This window comes from Rattus norvegicus, chromosome 12 (genome assembly GCF_036323735.1).
Source record: "Rattus norvegicus strain BN/NHsdMcwi chromosome 12, GRCr8, whole genome shotgun sequence".
Lineage (NCBI taxonomy): Eukaryota > Metazoa > Chordata > Mammalia > Rodentia > Muridae > Rattus > Rattus norvegicus.
This window is the reverse complement of record NC_086030.1, coordinates 37,214,121-37,234,584: the sequence shown is the minus strand read 5'-3', so window position 1 is coordinate 37,234,584 and position 20,464 is coordinate 37,214,121. Positions and strand designations below refer to the sequence as shown.

Here is a 20,464-nt window from a genome sequence, read left to right as displayed (position 1 = left end):
TGGTTTAAATATGCATGGCTTATGGGAAGTGGCACTATTAGGAGGTGTGGCCTTGTTAGGGGAAGTGCATCACTGTGAAGACGGGTCTTTGAGGTCTCATATGGTCTTAAGTCTGGCCAGGGTGATCCTGACCCTCTTCCTGGCTGCCTTCAGATCAAGATGTAGAAGGCTCAGATCCATCTAGAGCACCATGTCTGCCTGGATGCTGTCATACTTCCTGCCTTGATGACCATGGACTGAACCTCTGAGCCTGTAAGCCAGCCCCAATTAAACGCTGACCCTTATAATAGTTGCTTTGGTCATGGTGTCTCTTCCCAGCAATAAAATGCCAAGGTTTGAACCTTCAAAAGGCACAAGCAGCCCTGTGTGGCCTTGAGTCACCAAGACCCTTCAGATGAGGAAGCCTGGTAAGACCCAGCCCCTGCACTGGGTCTTCAGGGCTGTGTGGCGGCCAAGATCAAGGGAAGGGATTGGGGAGCCCTTGGATTCCATCCCAAACTTAAATAAACGAAAGAGAACCTGACAGTTCAGAGCCATCCTGACTAATACACTCAGTCATTCATTCAATAAACACTGTACTAACAAGAACCAACAAACCAAACGCCCCACAAGTGAGTCCCAAGAACTTCCTATGTGGAAAAGGGGAGAGGGCGGGTGAGTGGAGGAAAACAGGGATGGGGGTCAGAGCAGAGGAAGACCACAGTCTACAGCTGGTGGTGCCTCCTTCACGCCTGCTCTGGGTACCCATCCACTTCTCCCAGGGACGCACGCATAGCAAGGGTTGCAGGCTCAGCCGTCCACAGAGCTGTGCTGAAGTCACCAGAGTGTGTGGAATACCAAGAGCCAATCATAAAGCACAGGCACACCATGTTAACAGAAACGCATGCCTTGCTGCTGGTTTGAGAGCAGGGCTTTTGTTGTTGTGAGGGTCTCACTATGTAGTCCTGGTTAAGCCCAGAGCTCCAGACTGGCCTTGAACCCAAAGAGATCTTCCTGCCGCTGCCACCTGGGTGCTGGGACTAAAGGTTTGTGCCACCACATCAGGCCAGAGAGCAGCTTTTAAACAGACATCAGGGGCTGAGTCATATGGCGCCTCTAAGGTCTAGCTGTGGCCGACGTGGTCCAGCCAGCCTATACTGTGAAGTCACTCCCACTGCTTGAATGGTGGGGCAGGAACAGGACATGGCATGCGCTTTAGCACCTCTCTGAGGCCTGGGTCAGACCTGGCAAGAGGAAGAATTTACATGGTAACAGCAGCACTTCATACACACCATGGTGGCTCCCCGCATTCATGTTCGAGCTTTCCTGAGCTGCTCTGCTGTGGAGACCCTGCTACAGAACTTGGGACAGAGCCCTAGGCTTTGGCACAAACTAGCCAAGCATTGTACCTGAGCTGACCACCATCCCCAAGGCTCCATTTTAAATCGTCAAGTCGGGACTCAGTGGGAGTGCTGGCTAGTTTTATGTCAACTTGACATAAGTTAGAGTCATTTAGATGGAGGGAATCTCTATTGAGAAAATGCCCCCAAAAGACCAGCTTGTGGTGCATTTTCTTGGTTGATGATGATATGGAAGGTGTCTCTGTCTCTGTCACTGACACACTGACACACACACACACACACACACACACACCTTGCCCTGCCACCAGAATTAAACACACAGGACATCCATGCTGGGCCTCCCTCCACATGTTAGTTTATTCCTGCTTCCCTCCTGCCCTCAGAAAGAGGCAACTAAAGGGTCCCTTCCTGGGACCTTTGCACCCACTGTGATCTCTGCCTGGCTGGCTCCTTCCTTCAAGGGGTCAGAGCCCTGAAAGCTGCCCCTGATCACACGGCCCCCAGGATTTTAGCAGTCCTCCACACCACCTCCAAGGGGCTCTCCAGGGTCCTCAATTGTCTCGTTCACAACGGAATTATCGAAATTGATTCAAATGTGGGCAGCTCCCAGTGCCACTGATCTAGTAAGCAGTAAGTAGCTTTTAGGAGCACCGGGGTGATGTCTGTCCCAGCTGAGTGATGGACCATGTCCAACAGAACCCACACTTCCCACCTCCTATGTGGTCAGTCTGGGTGGTTGGGGGAGCTGGGCCCCCTGTGCTGTGTCTTGGTCCAGTCAAGCATCTTGAACCTTTCTCATTTCCCATAGAAGTGATCCAGCTTCTTCCAGCCATAGGGTACAGCCTCTCCCACCTCCTGGGCTCCCCAGCTGCCAGCCCTGAGTAGGGTCTCACAGGCATGTCTAACAAGACTGTGGACTTGGAGGAGGGCCTCTGAGGAGAGAGCAAACCACGGCTACCTGCTCAGCTGAGCCTAAACTGGCACAAGTCTGGCTTGCACAAAACATCCCCAGTAAATCAGCTAAGCAATCAGTCCTCTATGGGCTGAACCCAAGAAGCTTCAGGGCTTAGGCTGGAGGCTTTCTCCTAAGGCCTGAGACACAGCACATACCCTCGCTGATGACCAACAACCAAATGGTCTAGCCAGGGTGCTGTGGCTTAGCGTGACACACAGGCTCCAACCATCGGTCTCTGGTGACCTCACAGGCAAGGGGCAGCTAGCTGGTCCTCAAGGGAAGAGTGACAGCCATACACTGCCCAAGTCTGTCTGGTGCTGTCCTGGGTCTCCTGGTCAGACTGCTCCTGGGCAGGCAATCTGGGCCCTGCCTGGGAACAAGGTCATCTGTCCCTTGGCAAGCGACCAGAGGAAAGTGGTAAGGTGGGGGAGGGAAAGTAGATAAAGAGGTGAAATGGGGACAAAGAGGAGGTGACAAGGGGTCACAGAGAAAAGAGAGCTAGGAAGGCAGGCAAGCAGACGGACAGACAGACACAACGAAGGTGGGTGAAGAGGTGAGGCAGGAAAAGAGGAAGTGACATAGGGTCACGGAGACAAGGACAGACAGATGGATGGACAGAGGGAGACAGACACACAGACACAGATACACACACACAGACAGACAGACAGACAGACAGACAGACAGACAGACAGACACACACACATACACACACAGACACACACACACACACACACACACACACACACACACACACACACAGCAGAAACAAAGAAGAGACAGGGCCACACAGAGAAAAAGGAAGAGAGGCCAGGCGGAAGCTACACATGGCAGCAGACAGTGTGAACAGCCTGTATGACCAAGGCCAGGAAGAGCAGTGAGATAGAGGGTCAGGGGGCAGCCGACAGAACACTGTGGGCCAGGATGTGAGGGCTGACATCAGTGACGATGAAGACTTCCCCCTCAGCAAAGGGGGCTGGTCCAGAGGTCAGGAGTCCAGGACAGACTTTTCCTGTTCATGTCCTGTCTGCAAGAAAATGATCTAGTCTACCCTCAGAGACACGCCTGATCGGCCACAGGTCCCTCTCCACCACAGAAGGGCCACAGCATCTGCCAACCGGTCATGGCTCTGGGCTTAGAAGGTGGCATGGTACTTTCACCACAGCCTTGGTGAGAGATCTGGGCTAGGGACCAGGAGTGGTCATCAGACAGATATCCAGTCAGGACCATTAGCCAATGGGGAAGCTTGGGGAAAAATGCCAGAACATGGTCCTGATCCTGTCCCTAAGAACAGGTTCAGGAGGTCACCGTCCTCAGAGTCTATGCCTGAGCCTGCCTCACCTTGGGCAGAGGCCAGAGAAGCTTCTAGAACGGGAGCTGCTCTGATAGGTAAGCAATAGGTAAGTCTACCACTCCAGATGGCCCACTGCACTCCTCACCCGTGGGCAGCTGAGGTCGGGGAAGTCTCACTCTCTCTTGGCTGGGTGGGCTGGGAGATGGCAGGACACTGGTGGCCATCACGGATACCCACAAACTTTCATCAGGGGCTTAGAACCTCTGCGGTTTTAAAAATGTGACCACTTGAACAAGCACTCTGACAGGGCAGGTAGAGGACAGAGAGAGAAGAGTTGGCTAACCAAGGGCCAGGCCAGCTCAGATGCCTCAGGGGCAGGTGGAGACACAGGCATGTCACGCATAGTAGACACATCCAAGGGAACGTCTATGGCCATCTCAACCTGCTTAGGGACACTCCAGAAAGGGCCCTGAGGCTGTCTGAAGTTCCCCTTCCCCTGCTTGTTTGGGTGCTGGTCCCCAGGATTGAGGTTCTTGGGGATACTCCATGAACAGCAGGTTTTGAAGAACCAGAGTCTTGGGCTGGAGATGCTAGCAACCAGAGACGGCTAAACCTGGGAGGCCACATCTCCGCGGACATCCATCCCAGTGCATTCAGGGACAGCTAGGCGCTAAATGCCAAGGTGCTCCTAGGTTCACCTCTCTGCCTCCACTCCTCTCTTGGTTCAATACCATCAAGGCCGAATTGAGAGCAGAGGAGGCCCCAGTCTCTGGGGTGGGTAAGGAGGCAGTCAGTTCTGGAAGCATAGCTTCCCCAAGGTGGCATGCAGGAGGCAGAGTCTGAGGAGAAGCACTCAGGAAGTACTACCTGGTGTCTACCCTGCAACTCTTGAGTCTGAGAGTGGGGATGGCTTGCTAGAATTCTCAGTGCTTTCTGAACTGTTACACAGGGACCCCCCCATAATGGTTCTCCAATCACAGCATGCAGCAAGCACTCAATACGTGCTCGGATGGGCGCACGTCCTATCCACCAAACAGACATCTCTCGGGGAGCCTTCTGAGTGTCACTGGTGGGCTGAGGAAAGGAACGGCCACTTGTGGCTTTCCTAAGCAACAGTGTGGCCGGAAGCCACAGGAACCACACCAGGACCACAGGCACCGCAACATCTGCAAACAGGGGCCACCCCGGAGCAGGAGGTGAGGAACAGTGTAGGGGAGATACCAAGACAGCAAAAGAACAGGTAGAGAGGCAGCCCTAGCAGCTGCTGGAGGCACGCAGGCCTCCTCCAGGAAAGAGGAGCCATCAGAAGTAGCAAAGGGACAAAACCACACCAGGTGTGGCCGAGCCTTGCTCTGCCTCAAAGGACACCCCCAGTGGGAGTGGCTCGCCACCCTCAGCCCTGTCTCAGGACATGTCACCACAGCACAGAACCTGGCACTCCATCCCTACAGTACAGAGAGGCCCAGCAAGCAGAGCCCTCCATGAGGCCCAGAGGCAGTGCAGCTGGGCAAAGAGAAAGGCAGGCCCGTTACCCAGTGATCCCGGCAGAGCAACTGTACTCCCTCAGCTCCCACAGCCTAGGGAGCAAGTCCGACCCTGTGGATGTTCCTTTAGCTAGCTATGACCCCAGGTCTCTAAGTAGAAAGGGAATCCCCAAGGACTTCTCTCTTCTCTTTCTTAGGCTGTTTCACATTCAAATGCACGAGACATGGCACTGCGACAATGTGTCACATTCACCACGGCTACTCTGTCACCATCACCATTACCATTACCAAAACCAGCAGTGGCTGAAGCGAGATGTTCTCTAGACCTGAAGGGTATGCCCACTTGGCCCTGAGTTGGTGGTTCTGTTTGGTGAGGCTTTGGAGGTGTGGCCTTGTTGGAGGAAGTTTGTCACCAGGGGTGAGCTCTGAAGTTTAAGAACTACCCGCTACCCCTCGTTTGTTCTCTCTGCTTGGCCTTTGTGGTTCTAAACATGAGCACTCACTTTCTGCTCCTGTTCCACACCTGCCACTGGCTGCCAAGCCTCCCTACCGGGATGGACTCTCAACTCTTGAGAAGAACGGGAAGCCCACGTAAATTTGTTCTTCTGTAAGTCGCTTTGGCAATGGTATTTTATCACAGCCACAGAAAAGTAACTAAGACAGTCACTGGCATCACGAACATCACCATCAGGCTGAGTGCACTGGGTTCAAGGCCATCCTGGTCTACAGAGTGAGTTCCAGGACAGGAAGGAATACACCGAGAAACCCTTTCATGGAAAACCAAACCAAACCAAACCAACACCAATATCACCAACATCATTACCACCACCATTATCAACCATCATCACCAAAGACCACGATCGCTGGTATTATTACTAAAACCATCATTGCCGCCATATCATCACCACCACCACCACCACCACCACCACCACCACCACCACCACCACCACCATCATCATCATCATCATCATCATCACCACCATCACCATCATCACCATCACCATCATCATCATGATCACCATCACTGCCTCCATCACCATCACCCAGGCAGACAACAGCATCCCCTCCACTTATCTCTACAGGGCTAGGTATAAAGATTCACACGGGTCCCCCTGTCTCCACAGTAAACCCAATGCCTCCCAACATTCCAAATGGTGTCCAACTGACCTTTTGTCCTCAGCCTAGAAAAATTCCTGAATGCCTCAGCGAAACCTCTAGTGTGCCCACTGCTCTGTGCCACAACACTGTGGAGTCACATATTGGTCAGAACCAAGCAAGCCAGCTCACTGTGGGCGCAGAAAATGAGCTAGAAAACCACAGCCACAGACCAAATCCAGCCATCCTGCAAGAGTGGACACACACTGAGCCCTGGGTGTTCAACTGAGCATGCCCGCAAGCGTGTGCATCTGTATCTGTGTGCACGTGGGTCCGGAGGGCCAGAGGTCAGCCTCGGGTGTTGTTCTTCAGGAGCTGTCTGCCTTGTACTTGGACACCGAGTCTCTGTAGGGTTTACAGAGTGCAGTAGGCAGGCTGAAGCCACAGTATCCTGTCTCCACCTCTCTTCCACTGGGAGTACGAGCTTGTGCCACTATGCCGAGCTTTTTGTGTGGATCTAGGGATTGGATTCAGGTTCCCACGCTCACATTGCAGGCACTTTACCAGCTTGCCGGACATTTTGACTGGGGGGCTTCACTTGTCTTAGCAGACTGACCTCCCGATCTGCGCTTTTTTTTTGGGGGGGGGGGTTCTTTTTTTTCGGAGCTGGGGACCGAACCCAGGGCCTTGCGCTTCCTAGGCAAGCGTTCTACCACTGAGCTAAATCCCCAACCCCGCCGATCTGCGCTTTAAGTGGACCAGAAAATGGCTGTTTTATGGGACAGCAGTCCCTGTTTATGATGGTCCAGCCCAATTCACAATGAGGCCTGACCTTTGCCAATCTGAGAGAGGACGATGAACAGTGAATCTCTCTCCGCCTCCCAAAAGTCACACCCCCAGAATCCCTGGCTTTTGTGCATCAGGGTCCTGTGCATTGCCTGAATTTACCTAACATCTTTCAGATCAGCCAGCTTTTGCTACAGTGACGCTGTAGGCTGTAAGCTGTGCAATAATGGCTGTACCAATAAAGCTTTATTTACACAGCAGGTAGAGAGCAGAACTGCAAGCTGCCAGTGGCTGGCACTCTAGACACCGAGGCATGAAACACATGTGGTGACCATTGGCTATTTCTCCCCTCAAATACCCATGAGTGAAGGGGCAGATTGGGGGAGTTCAGTGGGTCTCCCCAGATTGTCCTGGGCTGTCTTTACTTTGCGTATGTCCCCACTTTTGTGTATCGGTGTTCTTCTCTGCATGTGTACCTCTGTACTGTGCGTGTACCTGATACCACGGAGACCAGAGGACGACACTGGATCCCCTAGAACTGAAATTACAGGTGATTATGAGCCACCGTGTAGGTGCTGAGAATCAAACTTGAGTCCTCCGTAAGAGCAGTCTGTGCTCTTACGTGCCGAACCATCTCTCCAGCCCTGAAATGTGGCCATCTAACCGTGAGGACTATGGCCTGGCCAGCTCTGAGCCAGAGACACCCTAGCCAAGACAGAAGAGGTTCCACCTCTGTACACTGCCAACACCCTCTTCAGGTCAGATGATACAGAGGGAACCCTAATGTTAGAACTGTATGACGCCAATCATCAAGGACACTGACCACCCGGCAAGGGTCCCTCGAGTGCAGGAGCGGCGGTCCCCAAGGCCAAGCAGTCCATGCCACATCTTACCTGACTCTTGCCACGGCGCCGATAGCTGCGCCTCACCAAGCTCTTGTAGTTCTCATTCTTCTTGGTCAGGTAGTAATAGAGGACACACTCGGCTACTGTCTGCAGGGCAGAGAGAGGACACTGAGGAGTGAATGGGGTAACAGAATGCACAGTAGGAGCCAGGAGCCAGAGGCCTGATTCAAATCCTTGTTCCTCTGATGACCAGCTGGGTGGCCCTGGGACAAGTACCTGACCTCTCTGAATACCAAGCGGCTCGCTTGTGACATGTAGAAACGGACTGTGCGGTCAAGTGGGTTACTCTGAAGGTGACACACACAGGACAGAGCCCAGTGTGGAGAGACGGCAGAGTCGCAGGCTATCAACACAGACCCTGTCCTTGGAACTGTAGGGAACAGTGATGACATCACAGCAGCTCAGCTCCCTCGGAGAACAAAGCCACGGGTACTCAGAGCAATGCCAACCCAGCCTTTGCCACACATGGCTCTGTGCTCCTTCCTGGAAACCCAGGATCCTGAACAGCCTAACCCAGAACTTACGCACAATGGACAAGAAGCTTCACTGGAGCCTACCGTGGTATCTGTGTCTGAGACGTCCGTGCCCATCATGTTTGACCTAGGGCCAAGCTAGGGAACACGAGGACTGTGGGGTGGTACAAATCAGACCACTCTTGGAGTGTGCCATGGACAAACGCTATGTCCACAGGGTCCCCCAAGGCAACCCTCGTCTACACCCATGACCCAGAGGACCTGTGTGTCAGCCAGCTCAGGAATGAGAAATGGCCTTAGCAGCCACCTGTGTCCTAGAAGCACTGATCTGCCTCATCTAGATCCTCTCTGAGTGCCTCTCTCCCTCAGATTCCCCTCCTCTTCCCTCCCCCACAGCCTTACTCAATCTCCAATCTCAGAGCTATTGTGGCTCTGTGGAGCGCCAGCCTTTAAACTTAGGGACTACTGAGTCACCCACACCCATCAGGATGCCTCACCAGACAGGTAGGCTATTTATAATGCTGGTTCCCAACACTCGTTCTTCAGGTACCACATCCCAGAGGGTCCGTCTCCCCAGAACATATCAGCCCATATCAGTTGTGAGGAATGATCACTGTCTATGAAAATGGTTATCTAGATCCCACGGTCCACCTCCCACCAGCTCCCAACATCCCTAAGACTCAGGGCAGGGGTCAGCCAGGCTGGACATCCCACTGTTGAGGGTCTAGATCCAAACTGCGGCCCTCCAGGGTCGGCCAAGGTAGCTGAGGTGCGGGGCCTACAGAACCAACTCCCACGTACAGCCAATGCTGCCACCTGCCCACTAAGGGTTGTTCGTGTACTGTAGGCTAGCCTGGTGTGTGAGTAAAAGCCAGCGGTAGCCCTCTGGGGACAATGTGACTCCTTACCTACAAGAAGCAGAACCAGAGCAAGTGCTCCAGGCTCTGGTTTGGGGAACAGGTTGGGTTCAAATATCAATTCTGCATGAAGGTTTACTCAGAATGATAGGCGTGTTAGCCACACGCCGGAAGTGGTATCTACAGTTGTCAGAAAGCCCGTAATACCCGTGACAAGGACCCAGGAGATTACTCCACACACAGACCTGGATGCAGGCCATACCTGGCCACAAGGCCTCAGTTGGAACATGGCAAAACTCTCAGAACTGGCGCCCAACCCAGTGTACTGGGCAAGTGGCTATGTGATGCCAGTCTCCACATCTTTCCTGGGCGGCCTGGGCCTGAAGCCTGAGGCTCCTCCCCATCCCGGGTGGGGCCTGCCTGGCTTTCCCTCTTAGGAAGGAGGCGGAGGCAGGAAAAAAGATGGAGCTGGCCAGAGAGACAGAGGAGGGGCAGACACTCCACCCAGCCCAGACATAGGCCCTGAGGAATGGATGGCAAGCCGGCTTAGTGCCCGTACTGCCAGCCAGGGATGGGCACTCACCTTTCTCTCCAGGAATGAGGCGATCAGGCCAAAGTTCTTGGGATGCTGCATGAACCTGGGAGAAGAGAAGGACGTTGAGGCCAGGCTGAGGCTGAGGGAGGCCCTACAGGACAGCCAAGACCTGAGAGTGCCCAGTGCCTGCCACCCCAGCCTGGCTGGGCGGGCACCGCCCCACTAGCAGATCTTCAGGGCGTGGGAAGGGCTGCGGGGCAGGGACCAGGGTCCAGGGCGTTCCTCGGAGTGACTCACTGGCAGTAATGCCTTTGAAAATACATTTGTTTGTCTTGCTGCAGGCTTCCAGGAAAAATGAGGACACGGCATTCAGCTTGCCAGTGGGGTCCCCCACCCCCCCAGATCTGCTTTTGTCTCTCTTCCCAGCCGGGTCTAAGAAGCTGGGCCTGACTCGGCCTGGCTCGGCCCAGCTAGGCCCAAGCCCACGCCAAGCCAAGCCTGCCTGGGTGAGGTTGCACAAGCCAGGCAATAAGGCCTCCAATAAGGCTGGGACAGAGCCTTGGATGCCCAGGAAAAGCCAAAAGTGGCTGGAGCCGCAGGGGGTGGCGGGAACTGGCTCTGAGCCACAGGCTTCCTGCGAAGCCTGAGCATTACTGGGAAAGCCGGCCAGCTGAAATGTCAGGGCCAGGCAGCTGTGGGGGTAGGGTAGGGTCAAGGCCTGCTTCTGCTTACACCCTCAGGGTGCTGGGTGGCGTCACTGAGCCTGCCCCCTTGTCTCCAGTGAATTGCCACCACCCTGGTATCTCCAGGGAGAAGAAATGGCTGCCAGCAGTCCAGGGCCAGTTCCCACCAGTGTGCAGCCGGTGTTGGGCTGCCCCGCCTGGCCTCCAGGTGGCTGGGCAGCAGGCCAGAGGCCCCTCCCGTTCTCCCCGCCAGACACTGGGGAATCCGGAAGAGCCTCTAAACTCTTCCCAAGGAAGCAGAGGTAGCAAAGCAGCAGGACGGTGGCTACCCTGCCAGCCCCCCCGCCTTCCCCCATGGCAGGCAAGCCTAGGGTACCATTGCCACCATCCCTTCTATAGGACTTCCCCAGGCAGTGATGGGCCCCAGGCTACCAGAAATCAAAGTTGAGACACTGCAGGGCACCTGTCCCTCTCCCCACCACAGTTCACCAGAATCTGGGAGAGCCGGGTCTGATGGCACAACTGTTACCCAGCAACTCAGGAGACTGGGGCAGGTGGACAGGCAGCCTGGGGTACAGTGAGTTTCAAACCAAGCAGGGCAATTTAGTGAGACCTCATCTCAGAACTAAAACAGGAAAAAAAATGAAAACGCGTGGCTCAGAGGCATTGTGAGATAGGCACACATGAATGGGTTTGGCCTAGCCTGGGCGCTTCATGTCGCTCCTGAAGGGAGCATGTACAGGGTACTACATCTAAGGTTCAACCAATCACGGGCAGTTAGGCTTCAAAAGAAGTCAACCGTAGCAGTACATGCCTAGATTGCCAGTGCTATGGGCTGAGGGAAGAAGTTTCAGAGTCAGCACTGCATAAAGAAAGCCCTGTCTTTAAAATGTGTGTGTGTGTATACACATACATATATATACATTGTGTACACATATATATACATATATATACACATTCGTGTATATATAAAACATAACATGGGGTTTATGTCTATGATCCTAGCACTGGGGAGGTTGAGGCAGGAGGAGGGTTCAAGACCAGACTTGACTATACAATGAGCCTGAGGCGAGCCTGAGCTATGAGACTCTGTCTGGAAAATAAAGCGGCACCCCCCATTGCCCCTAGGCAACAAAGTTTTACACATACAAGAGCATGCACACGCACGCACGCACTCACCACCTGGGCCTGTGTAAACCATATTTATATTTGGCCTTCCAGTGGCAATGTCCCTAAAAAACTCCAAGTAACGACTGTTCGTGTGGACTTCCCTTAAATCTAGTAGTGTGACCGACCCCAGGATAAGAATGGGGACACACAGGTCTCATGCAAATCATCACCTTTTCACAGAAGGGTGTCCTAGCTTCTCCTGTTGGGGCAGAAGTGGCTGCCACAGGCACAAGGAGAATGCTATGTAGCCATGCCTATTTTACCCAGGAGGAAACTGAGGCTGGCTTGTGCATGGCCATGTGGTCAGCAAGTGACATCTGAGTTACTCTGAGGTCAGTTTGGATGCCATCAGCACCTTGGCAAGTAAGCCCTCCGGGGACACCATCAGCCTTCAAAGACCAACATAATATGGCTGTGCCTTGCGTAAACAGAAGATGCACCAGTAGACATCAGGTCATCAGTTTGTCAGCTATAGAATCATCAGAGTAAATCACTAGGTCTGAAGTGCAATGAGACTTATCTAGGAAGGGCCGGCCACTAAAGTACCCCTAAGTGTTTGCCCATTAAAACAGCAGGCCTAGCAAGACACTAGGACACACAGAGGCCTCAGCCATCTCAGGACCACTATCCTAAGTCAGGTCATAAAACACACCAGACGGAGGAGTCCTAGGCACAAGAGTCCTAGATACAGGCCACAAAGGAGAGAGCTCCTGACCTGAGCTGCCAATAGGGCAGACTCGGGGGATTCTTTTGTGTGTGTGTGTGTTTCTATAGCCAAATGCTACTTTGAAGACTGTTGCTTGTGCCCAAGCCCCATGTAGCGGCCAAACCTTGTCTGTGATCTGGGATGGGGCTAGCCTGTTGTACAGCGTCCTTCCAAAGGCAGGTACAGCCTGACCCTGGACTACTCTTCCCCCAGCAGACAAGGGTCTCTCTGGAGGGAAAACAGGTCAGCCACTCTGCTCAACAGAGGCCTGTTGCATGAGAACCTCCCCTTCAACAGGCATTCCTGGGCAATGTGCCGGCCCAGTCCCTGCTTCAATCTCTTCGCTCCAGCCTCTCAGGGGTCCTGGTCCTCTGAGGAAGGGGTTCTGCTTCAAGGTAGAGTGTTACAGGGTACTGGCCCAAATAACAGACATAAGAATATTATCGTGACATCTATACCACCACCTCTTCCAGGGCTCCCCAAAACGCGGGATGTTTCTTTTGACCTAGAGACAACACCTCAGGTCCTCACCCTGGGCTAAAATGGTCTTCCACCCAGAAGTCACAAACTCGTCTCCCCTAAACTGTCTGGAGAAGCCTCCTGGAGACGCACTTTTTGAGACAGGGTCTCACTGTATAGATTAAGCTGGGCTGGAGTAGAAGAGATGTCCCTGCCTCGGCCTCCCTGGTGCTGGGGTTAAAGGTTTGGCAACCACACTCAGCTGAGCTCCATCTCCTAACTACCAGAGCCTATTCCTGATCACTGAAGCCCTGGCTTCCCTACACGGCCTCTCTATTCCAGCGGCCAGCTACGCCTGCCTCCACACCACAGGCGCTCTACGTCTGTCAGGCGGCCTCGCCTCTCTGAGCCTATGTGGAGGGAGCTGTCTGCTGATGAATTCTGTGAGGTACAAGGAGACACACACCTGTTACCTACGAGAAGACAAATGCCTAAGACTCCTAAAAGGATGGAGGCAGAGAGGGGCTGAGGATCCCTTCACCGCCAGAGCAGCGGGAGTTCTGATCAGTGCCTCTGTGACCACAGTGTGAGAACAGAGAGCACACAGGCAAGGCTCCCAGGCAGCCGCGGAGGACACTCACTTCTCGCGGAAGGTGTCCCTCTCCTGCTCACTCCACATGTTGGTAACCTGGCGGTCTTTGTACACCTTCATGGGGTCGTCCATGAGTCCGTTCATGTTGATGAACTTGATCCTCTGCTGGTCCGCATCGTACAACATGGGCGGGATCACAGCCAGCTGGCGCATCTGCTTCTCCAGGTTCTGCAGCAGAGCACAGGGTGGGGTCAGGGGGCAAATGCAGGGCCTCCAAGGTGAGGGGTGGGTGCCCCGGCCCTGGGGCATTCCTTAGGGGAGGGATGATGAATTAAAAAGTCAGCCGTGGCTGGTGCTGGAGAGGATTTAGAGTTGTGGGGTAGTTAAGGAAAGTAAAAGCCGTAAATTCAGTGCACAGCATGAGGCCTTATCTGCAGTAGGAGAGGCCATGAATCTCACCCCCACAAAGGCAGTGTAATAAAACACTGTGAAGGCAGGGACAGGGCACGGCCCAGCCTGGCTCCACGCACACTCGGGATGGCACATATCTGGCTTAGAGCCAGAAATCCAGGGGATAGCACAGGGCACGCAGAGAGCCTGGTCACTTTCTGGCCCTGGCTTTTCCATCATCCCCTGGGGACTGGGCCTGCCTGCCCTTCTATGGCTGCCTGGCTTGTCCATGTTAGGAAGGTGCCAGGTGTCTCCTGCCCAGTACCCTCTGGTTCTGACCCAGACTCTGTCTCCAGCCTTGTTCTGGCAATGGCTCCCCAAAAAGGTGGCAGCCACAACACTCTTGTGTGGTTAGAGCCTAAGGAAGGGTCCAATGTGTGGGTAGACAGGGCCACTGTCTCCCTGCTTCCAGAGAAAACGAAAGCCACACCTGCATCCACATCTGTGGCACAGAGGTTGAACCGAGCCGCATGGCCGCCAGCGAGGATGGCCCCATGGCTGCCGCTTGCGGATTTTTGAGTTCTGCTTTCTGCCCACAAGAGGAGGAGAGGTTTTCCAGCAGAACTACAGCAAGAGGATGTCCCTTAAAGGCCAGGCATTCAGTGGGGTGCAGGCCCGAGCTGGTAAGGTTGCTGCGTGCACAGGGCTGTCTGTGTTGACAAGGAGGCCACTTAAGCGGCCACTCCTGATACATGGCCAGGGTTGCCACGTAACTGCCTCAGAAGGGACAAAGGTGTTATGGCCATCTCTGCCTGAGAGCAGAACCACCAGAAAAGAAGCAAGGGTCCTGGTACATGGTGTTCTGGGTCCACTGTGGTGGCGGCCATGTACACCTCTCTGGGGACAAGCACCTGCTCTGCTTCGTGGCCTTCTCTGTGATGGTGACCACACCCCACCAAGATTGGCACTGGGTCCCCAGGGAAGACCAAAGGGACAACGGGCAGAAGGCAGGCTCCTCTAGGAAGGTCCTCGGCTGGCCCCAGCTGCTCTCACTGACAGACCGCCCCCTAACAGTTCTGCCAAGCTCAGCAGAGACCCTGAACCATGGCAGTGGGAGAGGAGTGAGGGGCACTTATCCCTGTCCCACAACCCAGCTTCCTGATGTCCCTTCTAGGCACTAGAGGCTTTTTGGATCAGTGAATTTCCCCAACTATGTTTTCCTTCACAGTTGTGGGTATCCCTGTCATCTGTGCCCTTTGGGGGACAGGCATGGCCTGGCACGGCCACTTATTGCTGGTGCCCACATCGCTTCTGACGGATGCCCATCACCAGCCTCGGGATTGAAAGCACTAGGTTTCCTGCTGGCACCTGACCATCATGGCAGAAGCTATGTGTAAATGACATGGAGAGAGACATTCAAAAGCGATGGGGTGTGCACAGTGTCACTGTGGACTTACCTCCTGCTCAGACAAGCCATCGATGATCTCAGAAACCTCATGCTCACTGCGTGCCGCCGACATGGAGAGCCCACTGCCACGCTGGCCCACCCTGCTGGAAACCAGAAGGACACAGTCAGGACCAGCCATCCCACGGAGAGGCTAGGCCTGGATCATGGGGCAGAACATTCTAGAGGGTTAAGTATGGGTGAATGAATGGGGATGGGGAGACCAGGGCTGAGACCCCACCTTCACATCTGACCAGAGGCTTAGAGCCCAGGAATGTCAACCCCCAGAGGTTACAAGATGGCAGCCCATCTCCCATGAACAAAGGACAAAGATCCAGCAGGAACCCAATGCTGCCTCTAGCCCGAGGACCAGGAGCAGGTTTCTGGACCTCAGATCAGCCCCTGGGACCATGTTGTTGTGTGGGTCGGTGAGACAAGTCGGATGAGCCTACGCATCCAGGTGGCCACACCCAGCTAGCCTCGTTTGTTCAGACAGCCTGCCCAGGTTTCTCCCGTCATGGCCACAGTGAGGACAGGCACCCACCTCGGAGCTGGGCCCGGCCATCCTCCCGTCCCCACTCCGACTCCCCCCCCTCCCCCCCGCAGAGTCGCACTCAGCAGCTTTAAGCAGGCATGGGGTCGGGAGAGTGAGAACAGCAAGACAAAGCTCATGAGTGATGGCTCTGGAGGGTGCCTAGCTGTAACTGTGAAGCCCTGTGAGGGCACTCTGGGCACAAGCCAGCAGAGGCCCACGTGAACCCTCTATACATGCTCATCCCTGGGAGAGCTGTTTTACATGTGCTCACCTCAGTACCCTCACCCCGCTCTGGGCCTTCACTTCCGCACGCACGCACTCACTCCTGTGTTCTCCCTAGTGTGGGCCGATCCCTTTGCCCTCAGCTCTGCACCCCTCACCCCTGTGCACACTGTCCTCCGTGGCGCCCTTACCTCTGCATGCGCTCCTGCAGCTCCCGCTGCTTGCGGATCTCCGGGAACTGTTTCTCGTAGTACTCCCTCACCTTGCTCTCCTTGGCCCTTCTCCGCGGATTGTTCTCAATGCGCTCCACCTTCTTCTCCCATGCCTCCATGAGCTGGTCATAGCGCTGGCAGAAGCGCTGCTCCTGTGAGGGGGCCATGGCCAGAAGGAGGCACGCCGGTGAGGGCCGGACACTGCCCACTGCAGTCACATGGACGGATGGGGGAGGGGGAGGGACAGACAGACACACACACACACACACACACACACACACACACACACACACACACACACACTCTGTCACAGTCACAGAGCTGCTGGTCCCTGGGGAGTCACAGGTGCCCCTCAGGGGCCTCATCTGCCTCAGAAGCCTCCAGTCCCGTCAAGTTATTCCCTCGGTCACACAAATGAGAAACAGCCCTGAACCAGTAGCCTGAGGCTCGTGCTGTGTTCACGCCGGCTACCGTGGACACCGTGAAGCAGATCAAGCCAGGCCGCCCAACTGCAGGAGTTGTCCTGGGCGGCATGGCTCTGTAGAGCTCTTGTGGCCCAGAAAAGGTGTCCCCAGGGAATATCCGCTTTCGAGGCAGTTCCTTGTCCCTGGTCTCTGGTGCAGCCACACTCCCCAGATCTAAGAACCCCAAACCTAGCAGACATTGGAAAAAAGGTTCTGCCCTCCTCTGCAGATGAGGAAGTCCCCCTCCCGGTTTAACCACCAAGCTGCCTGCTGTATTTCTCCAACAAGCCCAGGGTACAGCCGCACGCCCTGTATGTATCCAAGGAGATCAAAAATCCCGCCCCTAACAGCTACAGAAGGACGGGAGACATGGTCATATTAACACCTTGGCTATGTTCTTGTGCCCTGATACCTGCCACAGTGTGTTTAACCTCTGACCCGGAGCGCCCTGTGTCTATGGCTCAAGGAGAGTTGAACAATAGTCCAAGGTATTGGACTCCGGCTAAGGGCAGATGGGGGGTGGGGGATGGAGGGGGGCCCACACACATTCCACCAGTCCAGCCTAGGTCTCTTGGCTCCTACCCAGAAGCCCAAGGAGAAGGGAGAGAATACTTGAGAGACCAGAGGCCAGAGACAGGGGAGGACATCAGAGCTGACTTCGTCAGTCAGTCACCAGCTGAGGGCTGGGGCTGTCCCATACCTTGCAGACAAGTAACAGGGCCCAAGACCTCAGGAACATCCCACACGATCCACAGCCCCAGGCAATAGCACAAAGGCCCAAGCAGCTCCCGAATGGGGGTGTGGTACTGTCTGAGACAGGACAGTGTCTGTCTAGGTCAAACCACAGTGTGGCCTGCTGCAGTCTGTCTCATCTACTGGGTAGGTGAGTGCACTTGGTTCCACATCGGAGCAAGGATCCTTTGACAACCACTGTCTAAAGACAGCAGGACATTGCTTGGCCAGGAGAGGAGGCAGACCTCTCTGTCTATCAGCCTATGGCGGACCACCTGGGCTGCAGAGCCAAGGGGACTCGGAGGCTTTTCCTTCATCTTTAAAAACCAGCTCCCTGACTCCAAGCCCACCCCAAATCCCCCTCTACCTCACTGGCTCCTCTCAGAGAGCCGCAAGGACCTCTGACGTGGGACGGCAGATACAGCTGAGGGCAGCCACTCAGGGCAAGCTGTGAGTGGCATCTAGGGATGGCCCAATGGCATGGCAGGGTTGGATTGCAGGATGTTAAGGGGACCCCCCCCCCACGCCTGCCTTCTCCTCGTCCATCAGCAGCAGGGGCCTGCGGTCCTGTGGTCCTGTGGTCTGCACATGGCGATCCTGGAGCTGACCAGCCTGATCTTAGAGCGAGGGTGTGGTCATGCAACTATCGTCCTTTCCTGCAGCCCGACGCACAGGACATCCCACACTGAGGGCAGATTCACCATGAATGCACTTGTGCTCCTCTGGGAGGATAAGCCTCAACAGGTCCTGGTGAGCGCCAACCCCAGGGCCTTTACGCCTGCCATGCTCTCCCTCAGCAAAGACCTGTACACAACTAGCTCGCCCCTGTAAGTCAGCAGGGCCGTTCCTCCTCCACTGCTGAGGCCACCTTCCCTCCGGAGCTCATCTCTACCTCAGCTTGCCCAGGCCCTATCTGCTTACCCAGGACTAAGGAACAAGACAGCCCCGGTGCCAATCCAGACGCTGCCACTACTCAGCTGTGTGACATGGGGCCAACGCGCTAACCTCTCCGTCTCAGCTTCCCTGCCTGAAATACGGGGCTGTGCAAACACACCCACCTCATGGAACCATGCCCACTGATGAGGAGAAAAGGTCTGGGATGGGAAACTCAGTTCCTGAAGCCCATGCCAGGAACCACATGCACAGTGGGCACTCGGGACTGCAGCTGAAGGCGTATGACTGGGGAGCTCCCTGACTCCTCTTCACCCACAATTCACATTCCAGCATCATTCCACTTCAGTGCAAGCAGAACTTAGTTGCTGTCTTCTGTTTACTACACACCCGCAGGCTCTAGGCACTGCTGAGTAAGACTGGCTGAGTAAGGCCAACCTGAGAAAGGGGGCAGGGACCACCTTGCAGCCCCATGTGACAGCCCAGGAAGGGTCGAGTCTGCCATCTTGACATCGTAGACCCCCGCACCCCCCACCACACACACACACACACAAACACCAGACAGTGTCTCCCAGCAGTCCCGGGCTGAATGGAATGGATGACATCACCTCCAACTGAAGCCTGGCCCTGGATCAGAGCTGATTCAGGATCAAGGCTAAGCAGAGACTGCATGCAGAGCCCAGGAAGGGAGGTGAAGGCCTAAATCAAACCAGCTACACGGTTCCGGTACTACATAAGTAGGCATAATGGTGGAGTGTCACTCCCAACCCTGGCAGCTAAGGCAACATGGCAGGTTCCTTGCCTCTATCCCTTAGCCCTGGTTTCCTGTGGGTCAAAGTGCAATTGTTTCCCTCACCCCCTCCCGAAGAACGGACCACCACAGACCAGGGCCTTGCTGCTTTCCAATGGCCGAATATTCCAGAGCCTGGACCTGGCTGGAGGAGGGGAAGGATCGTCTCTCAGGACACCCCTAGCTTCTATCTCTCTCCAAAACTGTGGGCACTAAAGCCCATGAAGGACATTTTAAGGATGCATTCAAGACCCTATTGGCTTCAGTGGCTCCCCACTCTAGAGGGCTGGGAGAGGAGGTCAGGAGCCCCAAACACCACAGGAGCTGCAGCCTTTAGGGTTCATCTACAGCATTCTCTCATGACGCAGACACCCATCCCCGACAGCTGCAGAGTGGACAGGGACCTCGGGAGCCTGGATAGCATGTGCTGAAGAGGCTCTGACTCCTGAATGGCCATGGGGGCACAGGGCTTCCCTTATCTACTGCACCAATGGAGGAGAGGGGACAGGGGTGGGGATTCAGAGAAGGGCAGAATGGAAGCAGGACTCATCTACCGCTTGCCCGTGTGTTGAGCGGACAGAACAGGACCCACGCACTGCTTTCATAACACATGGAGGGGAGGGACGGGATAGGGATGAGACTCACCCACAGCTCACACATGGTATGGAAGAGACCGGATTAGACTCACACACTGCTTGTATATGTCATGGAAAAGACGGGACGGGACTCACCCACTGCTTGCGTGCGTGGTTCCTCCGCTTGAAGTACAAGATCAGCTTCTTCCGCATCGCCTGGTTTCTGGGGAGCACAGACAGGGGCGTCGGAGATGGCCAGCTCTCAGCAGGAGCTCACGGTGATTAGCACTGGCCCTCAGTCAGAGGGAGCCCACTCCCCCTTTCCCAAGAGCCTACCTGTCCCTTAGAGCTGCTAGTACCACCTGCCCGCCATCTCTAGAGCTCCCACACTTGCCAACTTGCATCATCCTCATCCCTGAGTCACAGCCATGGGTATCAACCAACAAAGTTCAACCCTTGCTACCCGGAGGCAAATGAGTCATGTGGCAATGGCTATGGCCAGGGACACTGTCCTATGAACAGCTAAAGGCATCGAGGAGTCTCCAGGTTGGGTAGACTGCCCCGCTCCACTGTACCAGCTTGACCATAGCCCCCCACAAGGCTCTGCAAGTATTACTGAGGAAAGCGGGGAAGGATTCTGAGAGGAAGAGAGGAAAACAAGGGTGCAGACATGGGTAGAAGAGCAGGGTCAGAGAGGGGTGGAAGGGAGAAACTGAGAGAAGGAAAAGGGAGGGAGAGAGAAGAGAACAGAGATTTACCTCAGAATGGACAAAGATTTAGAAAATGGAGGCAGAGGGTAGAAAAAAGACACAGACGGGCAAGATAAAGCTCAGACTGCAAAGAGGGAACAGAAATCCTGAGGGTAGGCACAGCACAGT

General features: G+C 54.9%; 1 protein-coding gene across 44 annotated transcripts in view; it reads right to left on the bottom strand.

The window, feature by feature from the left end:
- Ncor2 (nuclear receptor co-repressor 2) overlaps positions 1-20,464 on the bottom strand; it is a 161,877-nt gene that overhangs the window by 55,028 nt on the left and 86,385 nt on the right. For 39 of the 44 annotated variants that reach the window (XM_006249305.5, XM_006249320.5, XM_017598397.3 and 36 more), the window contains 6 exons: positions 19,743-19,809; positions 16,114-16,286; positions 15,179-15,272; positions 13,381-13,559; positions 9,770-9,824; positions 7,845-7,943 (listed from right to left, as the gene is read on the bottom strand). In XM_006249305.5, coding sequence (XP_006249367.1) covers positions 7,845-7,943; positions 9,770-9,824; positions 13,381-13,559; positions 15,179-15,272; positions 16,114-16,286; positions 19,743-19,809 — 667 coding nt within the window. Of the gene's footprint in view, positions 1-7,844; positions 7,944-9,769; positions 9,825-13,380; positions 13,560-15,178; positions 15,273-16,113; positions 16,287-19,742; positions 19,810-20,464 lie in introns of those variants that run through there. The other 5 variants (XM_063271518.1, XM_039089593.2, XM_039089594.2 and 2 more) reach the window with 2 other exon arrangements.